This window comes from Cheilinus undulatus, linkage group 8, assembly GCF_018320785.1.
Source record: "Cheilinus undulatus linkage group 8, ASM1832078v1, whole genome shotgun sequence".
Taxonomy (NCBI): domain Eukaryota; kingdom Metazoa; phylum Chordata; class Actinopteri; order Labriformes; family Labridae; genus Cheilinus; species Cheilinus undulatus.
Window position 1 is genome coordinate 30345013 of NC_054872.1, and position 13248 is coordinate 30358260.

General features: G+C 40.1%; 1 protein-coding gene across 2 annotated transcripts in view; it reads right to left on the reverse strand.

Moving 5' to 3' along the window:
* itga10 (integrin, alpha 10) overlaps positions 1-13248 on the reverse strand; it is a 64018-nt gene that overhangs the window by 20053 nt on the left and 30717 nt on the right. For both annotated transcript variants that reach the window (XM_041793210.1, XM_041793209.1), the window contains exons 5-7: positions 10954-11068; positions 10722-10849; positions 9988-10136 (exon numbers count right to left, since the gene is read on the reverse strand). In XM_041793210.1, the coding sequence (XP_041649144.1) occupies positions 9988-10136; positions 10722-10849; positions 10954-11068 (392 nt within the window). The remainder of the gene's footprint in view (positions 1-9987; positions 10137-10721; positions 10850-10953; positions 11069-13248) is intronic.

Below are 13248 nucleotides of genomic sequence, written 5' to 3' on the forward strand. Positions count from 1 at the left end.
ACATCGTGGTTAGCCGCAAGAAACTCAGAGTTAAAAACAACCGTTTCCCCTATGCAGACTGCAAATTACATAGGGTGCAGAGAGGGAGAGCAGGGCAGAGGACAAGAGGGAGGAGGGGGGGACAAAAAGATGGGTAAAATATAGGGGAAGATGAGGAAAAGAAGATGGCATATGAGTAAATATTGAGTCTAGAGTCTAGGAAAAAGAGTTAGACAAAGGCAGAGTAAAAAAAAAACATCACTGAGACAGGAGAGGGAAAATAAAAAGAGTAAAATAAAGCCACATTTTACAACTAAGTGCAAATCCTGCTCTGATGTGGTTTTGCAATTACATGATTTATAAGGTGAAATAAAACTGGTGGGAAAGAGAGAGGAGACATATAAAAGAGGGAGAAAAATAGGAATGTAAAAGAAGAGAGAAGAAAGAGAGAAATGTTGAAACAAGACATATGTAAGGGGTAAAGAGGAAAAAAGAATAAAAAGGTAAAGAGGAGTAAAGATGAGAAAGAGGAGAGGGGAGATGAAAGGGGAGAGAAAGTGAAGGATGCTAATTGGGAGGCCTGGTTGTGTTTACAACCCATTTTATGAAGTCACAGCAGTGTGGTAATGACACGGCACAGCGATCTGTGAATGTGCTTTTGTGTGTTCATGTGTGAGTGCTGGTGAGTGAGAGCATCTCAGACGGGTGGAGCAATCCAAAAATCAGAGGCTGATCCAATCGCACAGATTTGTTTGATGTTCATGCAGCAGTCTGTCATCTTTTCTGAATTCAAAGCATCTCCTTTGTACTCCATCACAGTCATTTACACATCAACCTGACACTGTGTGCGGGAACAAAACAACTTTTCATCACAAATTAGAAAAGTAGATCAGAGGAATCCGGGTGTTACTTTCCTTTTCTTTCCCTTTAAATTTGTCTAATCCAGTTCATTTTTAAGATGAGAACAGGTCATTTAAAAGATTTAGTTTGACACTAAGAAAATAAGATGTGTCATTAACTTGAAATAATGAAAAGATCTTAATCATAGGATCAGCACCATCCTTCTGTCTGTAACACTGACATGTAGCTGTGACCAGTAGCTACTAGCTTAGCTTAGCACAAAGACAAGAGATGGGACAAACAGTCAGCCTGGCTTTGTCCAACATTAAAAAATATCCATATGGAGTTATCACTGTAAAAAATTTGTTTCCATATACATTTTGTAAAATGAATTTAAAACTTAAAAACAAAAAAGTCCAGTTTTACGTTTTTATTTTCTCTCAAAAGACTGCATACTTTTAGCATTACTAGAGCATTTGTAAAGCATAAGTGAGGTTTAAGTAATTATTTACAAACCATTATTTATAAAAGTATAAGTCGTTCCTAAAATGAGCAATAAATTCTTTATTGAGAAATTAAAGTGCATTAGCAAAACAATGATAAATACATAACCCAAGGGCATCCCCAACGTTTGCCCTCGACCATCTAGTAATGCTTAAAGAAAGCATCAGTAAGGCATTTAAAGTTGTATTCATAAATGTTATGTAAATTAGTTAATAATGCTTTATAAATTATGAGTTGAATATTTACTAATGCCAAACTTAATAAGAATTTATAATTACGTTTCTAAAAAATATATAGATTAGTTGATACTTTATAAATAAAAAAATACTTACTGAGGCTTAACAAATGTTTAATGGTGCGTCGTTATTATACAGAGTTCTCAATCTTCTTTACTTAACCTTACAAAGAAGATGGATGTACAAGATTCCATGTTTTTTTATTGCCCAGTCACCTTCTGAGAAATTTTTGGAAAGTCCTGCCCTTCCCAGATGCTCTTTATGGGAGGTTTCTCAGATTAATGTGAAATTTATCCATGCAGTGGCTGTATGAAACAATCTATGAGGCATGTCAGGTTACTTCTTTTTATCTTTAATTTTAACAAAATTCATTCATAATGTCCTTGTGCTGCCATTAATGTCCTAAATGTCCAACATGTTCTGTTTTTAAAGTGTAAGTGAACCCCCGGCTCAGAGCTAACTCCGCCCACCTCTGTAATTCAAACAAGACTAGGTTAAAAACCTAGTATATGGCTGACCCCAACTATCTGGGATGCCTGTTGAAATGCCTGATTGGCAGAGTGACTGTGTCGTCATTGTTATTTTTTGAGCCAAGTTTATTGTGGCCTCTCAAATGTGCTGTCCTCTCTCTCTCTGTCTCTCCTCTTAATAAAACTCTTCTCTGTGTACATATAAAACTCTACAGAGACATGAGTCAGACTTCACTGATAGAGACAGAAAGGGTCACTGCATCTAATATAAGTCTTTAATGGTAGTAAATTTATACTAACAATAAAACACTGCTACTGATGTGTTTATTCAAAAATAAAATAAAAACTGCAGCAGGTTTCATGATCATTTCTAATTCTCCTCAGACAGGTGTGTAAGGGTCTTTATAAGTGTAAAATTAAGCAGAATTTCTACTTTAGTGTGTAGCTTAGTGTGAGTGCCACGTTTGTGTGTCACTTGAAAGTGGACGAGGGGGAGAGGAGAGCAGCGTGACGGTGCTGCTGTGCCTCAAATTCAACAAGAACAGCGGTCTTACAGCGACATTATAGCGACATCCAAACTAACAGCAATTGGCAGACAACATGGACAAGCTCACCACTTTCTGTCACAGAAAGCTTTTAGTGTTGCTCCCTGCGCTTGTTTGGATGAGACTAGACATCTTGTTCAGACAGAGGCGCCGCTGCGTCTCAGTCCCAGCTAACGCCTAGCAGGCCCGTGATGAAGAAGTGTGTTGGTCTGGCTAAGGCCATGCTAACGTTCGGCAAGCACAACAAGTACCCCGTTTCCCCCTTTAATTATCACACTCACGCTGGAGCGGTTTGGCAGAAGAGCAAAAACACCGTCCCACCCCTTCTGTTACAGAAAGCTTTTAGTGTTTCTGTCCTCACTTGTTTTAATAAAGACACGGCCAGTTTTGACTAAGTGCTGCTTTGACTTGGGGCTAATCACTACATGAGCAGCCGTTGTACACAAGAACTGATATAAAAAGTTACATTTTCCCCCTCAACTATCACATAGTCATGCCAAAGCAGGTCAGCAGAGGAGTAAACATCTTTCCCAACATGAAAAGCTTATAGGGTTGTTTCTTTTCTTTTTCATATGAAATGTGGCCCAGTTCTGGTTAAACAGAGGCTTAAGCTATATCTGAGTATTTAGAGCAGTGGAGGCAGCCATTAGAGGGCTTTCAGCACAAGTAAACCCCGCCCATTGCACAACTCTGTATGGATGAGCCATACATAAATTATGTTAACTACAGCCTAGTTAACACAGTGGAGGTAGCCATCACTGCCAGCATTCATTACAAGCAAACGCAACTTTATACTGTATGCCTCATTCAAAAGTGTCACTCACTCAGTCACTTACCGACAGACATACTCAGACACAGACCCACGTGTAGGGCTGACCTCAGCGGTCAGCCAAAAATGCACATTAAGTAAACAGTTTGGTTCTGAGAGGAGGGAGGGGAAAAGGATGGGGATTTCCAGATGAGGCGGGAGTGACAGTTATGTCCCCTTGTCAGAGAGAGACACAAACAGCGTCCCACAGCTCTGCTGCCTCATAGCGATCTTTTAAAGTGGAGGAGTTTTCCCCTCTAGAGTCCCCTTGAAACAGGCAATAGTGTCGTGGTGGACCGTGGTGTTTCTGAGCACTACCTGTTCGGTCCACTGGCTCCAGCAGCGGCGTTACAATAGCCAGAGCTCTCAGAGCCAAACAGAGCAGGTGCAGGCATGAGAGGATGGGAGTGGTCTCTGAATGGTAAAGTCAGTTAGAGGTGGTAACGCTCTATCTTTTTTATAGAGTTTGTGACGTAGAAACCTACCAATAGTTGGTATCTATGTCACATAAGCCCCACCTTTTCAGAAAAGATTTTTCAAGACAGATGTCCGTTTGAGCTAATTAAAAGCTGTAAAATCCAGATTTTTATCAGTTTGGTGCAAATTTCTGCTATAACACCAACACTGATGTGTTTTATCATAGTTCAGTCAGATACCTCAGTTTACAGTTGAAAAAAGTGTTTACTACCTCTTTAACTCTTTAAAGCACTTTCAATTACTTGTGTATGAGTGGTGCTATGAAAATAATCTTGCCTTGCAGAAATGCTCGCTAGGTCTCTTGACAGATTTATATATACAGATACACGAATATTGTTTGCTGAAAAGCTGAAAATTAAATCATCAGTCATCAGTTACAACTAAAATGGGCCTCTTCATTAGATGTGCATTTACAATTAACATTACACGGGACTTTCTGGATCTGTGTGCAGATCTGTTTATGCACTATGGACCTTTTTGCACTTGTGGATTTTCTGCATTTATGAACCTTTTTAGAATCATTAACAACTCCATAAAATCAGTACATTCAAAAACTACTCAATGACATGTTTCTCTTTTCTGTTAAAACATTATTATCATCATGTAATCCTTACAAAGACAAGGGTTCACATTGTATAAATCTCACATTACATTCTAGCTCTTAAACTGCAGTCTGCATGCCACAGTCTTATGTTGATTCTCTATTTTCTTCCTGATTTAGGAGTCAATAAAATTATTCAAAACATTTGGTTTTAATAATTTTGCTTTGCTGCATAAAGCCAAGTCAAACACAACAGTCATGTATGGATCTTGTTAGTCTTAAATAGTTTCTGAGTCAGTTTTTGACTAAAGGGTTCTTTTGGACCTCTCTAATCCACTGATGTTAGTTGCCAAGTTAACTGGGCCTCTATGTGGTTCTACTGGTTAATTTCCCTCCACTGTTCTCCTCTGGATGTCCTTTAAATTGTAAACTGTTGTTGAGTTCACTGAGTATTTTCTAGTTTTTCTAGTGCCTCTGTTTTTCCTTACCATCATACTTTTCTGTTTCTTCTTAAAAGAAACTAGCTCTGCAGACAAACTAATTATCTAAAATCTACAGCTCTGTGTGGGTGTGCGCTAACTGCCCACTCAAAAATAAAATCATCAAAGGGACAATTATTTATAGCTATGTCAGCTAAGTGCTCAGGTTTAGGGTTAGGTTTATAATAGGGACAAGGTCAGGGTAGAGGTTGAAGGTCAGCCATGCAGGAATGCGGGTCAAAGGTTGAGGGGGTGCCAGTAGCCAAATGGTTATGACTGTCCTTGAAGCTGGCGGCCCAGGTTTCTCACATCTCAGGGTTGGACACACTTGTGTATGTGGTCTGTCCAATAGTGGGTGGTGGTATGCATGTAGTCGGTTTGCAAATCCACCAAGAAGAAGAAAGAAGAAGAGACAATCATGTCAACCACTCAGGCCGATAGCTGTCCATGCTTTGTTTGGACAATGAAATTCATCCTGCAGGCTTCTATAAATGTTCGTATCATTGTTAAGACACCAACAGTGACCCTCTTCCCAGCTTGTCTTTCTCTCCTATTTCATTTTATTTTATGGTATGTTATTTTGCATTACATTATTTTTTAAACTGACATTACTTTGCAGGACTCTGTCGACCTTCTGTTGACTTTAAGAAGTTTTTTTCTGTCATTAAAGCCAAGTTATATTGATGATTGATTTTTAGAATCTCTCAAAGGGTACAACATCCTATGGAGTGAATACTTTTAGTAGGCACTGTATCCCAGCACATTTTGTGCAGAGAAGCAGTTGCCACATACATACATATGAATGAGGGCAAATTTTCTATCAAGTCTGGTAGCATTCAGTGATGGTCGATGATGATGGTAGTGGCTGCACTTGTGATTATGATGGTGCGTGTCACAGATTTCACACTGGCATATTAGTTTCAACATTTTATGAGAAAAAGTCCACTTTTTAGATGGAAAACAAGTATTTCAAGTGTGTCTTGTTCTCCAAATTATACAGCAACTTCTACTCATGTTACCTGGCCCACGCCAAAAGTACTACTGTAAGGAGTCACAGCCCTACCACAAGATTCAAAAAGCCATTTAATTCCTTTCAGAGGGCCCTGTTTTTTTTTTTTTTTAATTTATCAAACAAGGCAACAGTGATTTGACAATTGTATCACAAGAACCAGGATGATGAAAAAGTGCAGTATCATGATTATGTCCCACTTCTAGAGGAGGAGAGATAATTGATATGTATGTAGGTGCTCATCAGAGTGTGTACTGTATGAATCCATGCGTGTATTTTCACAGCTGCAGGAGCACTACTTGGCTAACCTGGTTGGGTCAGTGTGAGCCACACCTGCAGCTGTGCTGAGCCAGCAGCGGACTGGTCCTGCTCAGCTAATCTCACTGTTTTTCTAGCGCCATCTCTCCATTTATGCAGTAAGTGAATGAGAGGAGTCACACAGGAAATCTGTAGCTGTAATCTTATATTTCCTTCTCTTGATAAACATTTTAAAAGTGTGTAATGCTGTCTGGATTTCCCGTCAGGGGTGTTTAATGGCACACTAACATTATTTTACTGGCTCCACTTTCCAGTCACTGCTTTTCAACTACCTTTTAAATGTTCCTCCTAAACTTCTCCAGCTTTTACCTTTGAATGCACCAGAAAACAGGAACTCTCCAATTACCTGAGTTTTGGTGCGTGCCTGTATGTGTGTGTGTGAGTGTATGTGTAGAGGTTAACTCTCCAAGATACACATCCAAAAATGGAAGTCATGGCCACACAACAGGCCTGGGTGTGGTTCTCTATGTGGGTATGACTTTAATAAAGCAAGAATTTTATTTTGAAAAAGATATTTTAAGACTAAGAGGTTTTCATTGAGCCACTGACCCTTATCCTATAGGGGTGTTTTTGTAGATTTGGGTTACCAGTTTAAATATCTCCAGCATACTTATAAAAAGAGAAGTCAAGAGGAAAATGCAGCAGCAATGGTAAGATTTAGTTAAAGGAGTCCATTTGAAAGATTACAGCAAATTCTGACAGGATTTCAGGATATCTATTGCCACATACATTGTCAGGAAATGAACACTCCTGATATGCCTGGTCTGTAATGTATAACACTCAAAGGAGAGGTGGTGGGGCAAAGCTGGTCTGCTCAACAGCAGAGTTAGTAACAGAGGCAAGAAAATAGTAGAGCTAAAAGTTCGTTTTAAGGTGTGATATTTACCCTATAATGTTTTGTCTTGACTCTGTACAGCAGAGAGCCGTTAAAGGGGGGGAAATGATGCCCCCTCTGTGCGGGCTTCAAAGATAGTAACAAAGGGCAAAACAGGATAAACAAGCCAGCAGGGAGCTCAGTGCTGTATGTTTACGTACCTGCCCATGTGTACGTGCTGTGCTCTCTCGCACTCCTACAGAGGTGCAACGCAATGTCAACTAACAAAAATCGCACCATTGTGGGATCAATGTGAGTTTCTCAAAGCATTAAGACTGCAAAGTTTCTTTAACCTCCTGAGACCTGAACTTTGGTTAGGAAAGCATTTTTAGTTTTTTCCACTTATTTGGGAGAAGTTGGACCTGATAAGTTTAAAAGCTTAGCCTTGTCTCAGGAATTAGTTTTGACCAAAAATGATGTCCGAAAATCTCTTGAAGGTCCGGCTTCTGCAGAATATACAGAACTGGAGAGGTTTTAGAGCATCTGTTTTGGCTGTGCGTCCACCAGTTGGTCAGTTATTCAGGGTCTTGAGTCAGTAGAGCATAATTCAAATTTTATGGAAAAAACTAAAAAACTTTCCAATGATAACTATTTTTTTCAAAAAAAAAAAAATCAAAATGCACTGCTCCAAATCATTGTGCAGAACAGAGATTCAAAACATTATGTAGGTTGTAAAGAAATAAAAATAGTCATTTGATGAATTTGTAGCATTAGGAGGTCATATTATGTTCTCATAGGACTCCTTCTTTGATATCACCTTCAGAATTCTTGCATCCATTGATCTTCTGGGTTTTTGGGGAGTTTCTCCTCCCAGGGCTGCTGTTTTGATATGAATTGCCTTCCACCCTCACAGATCATTCCTTGAGGATGCTCAAAAGGTTCTCAACAGGGTTGAGGTCAGGGGAGGATGGGGGCCACACCATGAGTTTCTCTCCTTCTATGCCCATAGCAGCACGAGATAATGCAGATAATTTTGCTACTGAAAGCACGGTTCTTCTTTTTGTACCATGGAAAAAGTTGTCAGTGAGAAACTCTATATGCTTTGCCGAGGTCGTTTTCACACCTTCAGGGACCCTAAAGGGGCCTACCAGCTCTCTCCCCATGTTTCCACCCAAAACATGACTCCACACCTCTTTGCTGACTTCGCAGCCTTGTTGGGACATGGTGGCCATCTACCAACCATCCACTACTCCTCCATCTGGACCATCCAGGGTTGCACGGCACTCAACAGTAAACAAGACTGTTTGAAAATGAGTCTTCATGTATTTCTGGGCACACTCTAGCCATTTCTGCTTGTGAGCATTGGATAGGGATGGCTGAATAGTAGGTTTATGCACAACTGCAAGCCTCTGGAGGATCCTACACCTTGAGGTTGGTGGGACTCCAGAGGCACCAGCAGCTTCAAATACCTGTTTGCTGCTTTGTAATGGCATTTTAGCATCTGCTCTCTTAATCCAATGAATTTATCTAGCAGAAACCTTCCTAATTTTGCCTTTATTTGCACGAACCCATCTGTGCTCTGAATCAGCCACAAATTTCTTCACAGTACGATGATCATGCTGAAGTTTTCCTGAAATATCTAATGTTTTCATACCTTGTCAAAGGCATTGCACCATTTAACACTTTTCAGAGGCAGAGAGATCCTTTGTCTTTCCCATATTGCTTGAAACTTGTGGCCTGCTAAATAATGTGGAACACCCTTCTTAAGTAGTTTTCCTTTAATTGGGCTCACCTGGCAAACTAATTATCACAGGTGTGTGAGATTGATTTCAGTAATCCAAAGAGCCCTGAGACACAATACCATCCATGACTTTAATTGAAAAACAAAAACTGAATGTTCATGACACTAAAATCCAATTTTCATAATAATTTTTAATGTGTAGATAGATAGACAGTGTGTATATGTGTCATTCAGCTCATGAGGAACTTGAATGATGTAATCTAAGGTGATTGATTCAGGATTAAGTTTACCATACTTGGTAAACCACCTTTGCAAAAAAAGCACGGGCTACTCGTCACCATAGCCTTAAATTAAGAAAATTCGTTAACAGAGTAAACACACAGTGCCAACCACAACATCCTCCATATTGTTATTATTGTATGCTGTGTTGCTATACCAACCACTGGGTGCACCTTTAGCTCTTCTATGGTGGTGAGTTTGCAAACAATAAAAAGACATTGAGGGCGAGTTGTTTACTGTTTGGTCCAAATATGCCTTGTGATTGTCTCCTCTTAAATTGTTACGGCAACTGTGTTAAAAACAGTTGCTCATGCACTTTTCAGTAGAAATAAGCCCCATGCTTTTATATTCAAGCTGTTTTTTGTGTCCTTCATCTGTTTCCTTTGGATAGTCTAATAAGCTGCTGAATGCTGCACTATGATCTATTTGCTCTCTGTCTGCTGTTTTACACTGGAGCATATCATTGGTCAGATTTTTCCCTGTAAATGGTTTCCTGATAAAATATGAAACATGTTTGATGAAAGCAGTAAAAGAGAAAAACGCAGTGATATTTCAGGATACAAAACCAAAACAAAGCTAAAAGATGCTAAAATAGCTGATCAAATAAAAAAATTATAATCACAATAAATGTTTGTGTTACTACAAGTAACATGACTTTAAAACTAACATTAGATAGATTCAATGTTAAAATCAATCTATTGGCTTTAGCAGCTTTATGCAACATTTGTTAATATAATCCCCATCTGATAGCTTGGTTAGCCACTAACTAAACTAGATCTGATTTATACTTTGACTACAAATTATATATTAGATTTGGGAAAAAGCTGTAAGGATGTTACATCTAAATAGACAGACACCTTCCAGCTAACGGGTCAAATTTTGGGTTCAAGCAGAAAGAAAATGAGCCAGTCAGAGTGAAGTATAGTATCAGTGATTGACAAGCGTACCAGGCCATGTGGATGGCATATGCAGTGCGTGTCTCTCGTCCCTCCTGTCTGCTGATGTTCTTGGCGGCCTCCACCACCTCCTGTGTGGTCTGGTAGTCCTTCAGAGACCACTCATGGACCGCTACTTCTCCATACTGCAGGATGCCAACCTGAAAAAAAAAAAACACACAAGAATACACACAATCATGTCAACTATTTTAACAATTCATGGTTGTCCTGGCGGAGAGTTATGGAAAGAAACGTCTGAGAATGGTGTTTCTGGGGTGAACTATCTTTTTAAGTCCCAGGCCGGCTCTTTAAAGCAAACAGTGCACTCGGGGAATTTTTGAATTCATTCAGAAACCAGAAGTATTTCCTTTTCACCTCACGTTGCCTGCTACCCCTTACCCCCCACCCTCCCTTTTCAAAACTTGAACCTCCCTCTCTCACTCCTCTTGTTGTTTCACCCAGAATATCGTCCCCATTCCACCCAAACCTCAAGTTAGCTCGGCTCGTGTCCCTTTACATTACTAGAGCAATTCATTCTGATCATATCTGCCAAACTGGCTCTTTATACGTGTCACTCTATGCATGTTTTCACTCAGGGGACTTGCTGGTCTTTCTGTTCTGGCAACAGCTAAAGGGTTCCAGAGGTTTTATTTGGCTACTTACTTAAATTCAAACCCACAAGTTTCCATTACCAATGTAAATAATATTTACAGGCCGTGTTAACAAACAACAACTTGTATTTTTACCTGCATCTGGTCTGGGCTGATGTGGAACTTGCTGAGGATGTTGCTGAGGAAGTTTTGGACTTCGTACCATGGATAGATACTGTTTGAACCATCCAGCACGATCACAATATCCATGTATGTGGAGCACCCTGCCACGTGTGGGAAGTTAAGAATATTTGGTAAGCTAATTCAAGCCTGTGCAGTGTTTTTCCTGCCTCTATTTATGTGTGTGTTTGTGCAAACGTGTGGTTACTTTGGGCTGTTGGAGCAATTGTCTCTCTTGGTTCTAGGTCATCACTGACGGAGGCACAGATGCCGGTGCTGAACATTGATGTACCACACTCCTGAGACCACAGAGGGGCACATGCCTGCAAAAGAAAAAAAAAACCGCACATTTGTCTCAAAGTGAAGGTATTCTAAGTGTTTTAATTTAATCATAATGTTATCAAAGTGTTTTACCCCTGAATAAACACAGAAAGTGTAAATAAGAGCAGATGTGGAACAAAAAGAAAACAAGTCATAAGGAGTAACTCATGGAAAAACTACAATGGTGTGGTTTGGGGGATAGAAAAATAAGGGAAAGGCAGAGAGAAAGAGACTATTGTTGACATGTTGGCAGTCACTGTTGTCATGAGCGGTTTCTGAGAGCTGGAGCACCAGACCAGTGAGGCAATTTAAAAGTGATTGTGTTAAATGAAGGGGGAGGGCATCAAATAAAAATATTTCTGTCTTCAAAGCTGTTTATTTGGCTTTTATACCAAGAGGGAGCAATAAGGGGGCGAGGAGATAAAAGAGAAAAGTGGTGCACACAGCAGACACACAAAAGAGAGGGACCAAAAGTGGGGTGAGCTAGTGGTAGAATGACAGAAAGAGAAACATCCTGGTTTTCTCACCCTGTCATTATAGATGGTTTCTCCTCCGGCGCACAGACATGCAGAGCAAGAAGAGATGGAGAGAAGGAGGAAAGAAAGGAAGGAGGGAGAAAAGCAGGAGAGGTGCTATGGCTTTTGGTAGGTCTGTCATTAACAAAGGGCCAGAGACGCATTCCGATCCTGTTTTAGACCTGACCACTAGGGTACGGATAAACATGCACACACACATAGCAACACATACACACAAGTTAAAAGAGGCTAAGTTGGATGGAGTTCGCGAACTGTGCACAACTCCACACCCGAATCAACACAAAAAAATCTGGCACACACTAAAACACACAATAGTTATGCTTAATACGCACACATAAATGGGAACACAGTAACTAAGAAGCAACACTTGAACAAAACACACACATCTGCTCTCTGGCATATGCCAAAAGTATTTTCCACAAACCAGAAGTTTAAAAATAAGAGAAATCAGGACAAGAGGGCAACAGCAACATGTTTATCAGTTAAAAACTGCAAGACTTGGGTAGACAAAGTCACCAAAGTAGGACTTGTACTTTCTAATTTTTTGTTATTGTCTTGATGAATGTCTTGCAAAAATGGAGCTAAAGACAAAATTCAGTGGCATAAAGTGCACCATAAAAATGGCTTGCCTTGAGCATATGTCAAGCTGGGCAGAGTTCATTTTTGCAGTTTTCAGGACAGTTGGGCTGCAGAGCATACATCTCAGGCACCCCCTCTCACATGCTAAAACTACCAAAATGAAATTTCCATTTAGGCCTAGGGTTGGGCTAAAGGTAAGGGTTAAAGCTCAGTAATGCTTGCCAAGTGGATGGTGACTCCAAAACATCTGATGCGTTTATACCTAGCGCCAGCTTCCTCCTCACAGATATTCTCCCAAAAGGGGGGGGGGGGGGGTGTCTTCAAAAGTCATGTCTGTAGCATGTTTTAATGGAAGTTATAGAGGAAGAATTATTGTTTACAATATGAAAAACCATGAAGAGGAGCTGCAGTTTTTACTCTTGCTTCTAAAACAAAAAGGGAGAGGAAATGGTCCATACGGCGACTCAGTCAGGACAGGTGGGATGAGGGGGAGCACAATATACTTGTGCTGCCAATGCGATAGATAGATGAGAAGTACATTTTAGATATTTTTTCATGTCCACGCACTGAGGTGAGACCGCACTTGACCTTTAATCAACCGTTCATTTACTCACTTTTTGCCCTGTAACATTATCAGAGTCTCGCTGTGCCCTCTGTGAATAAAAGTTATAGAAAATTGGCCATCTTGACGTCTGGCACGTCCTCGTCTGTCAACATTTCAAAGATATCAGCCAGGCCAGAATTGTCTGCATAGGACCCCTGCGAAGGGGTGTGCCTGCGGATTTTACGGCACATTTGCCACACAGATACTCAAAACTCTGCGGATCCATCAAGCATCAAACAAGCTTTAGGATACCAAAAGTTAAAAACCTGAAATGTGAAACCTGATAACAAAACATTTAGAAAAGCAGAGTAAACAGTCTGCTATCAGGGAAACACTCATCCACAAAAAACTTTCTAATGTAGCAAATTTAGCTTACATAGCCCCGTTAGCTACATAGATAACACAGCTACAGTTAAGCTCACAAAGCACATGGATAACAATACGAATTGAGCTACGAAAGTAA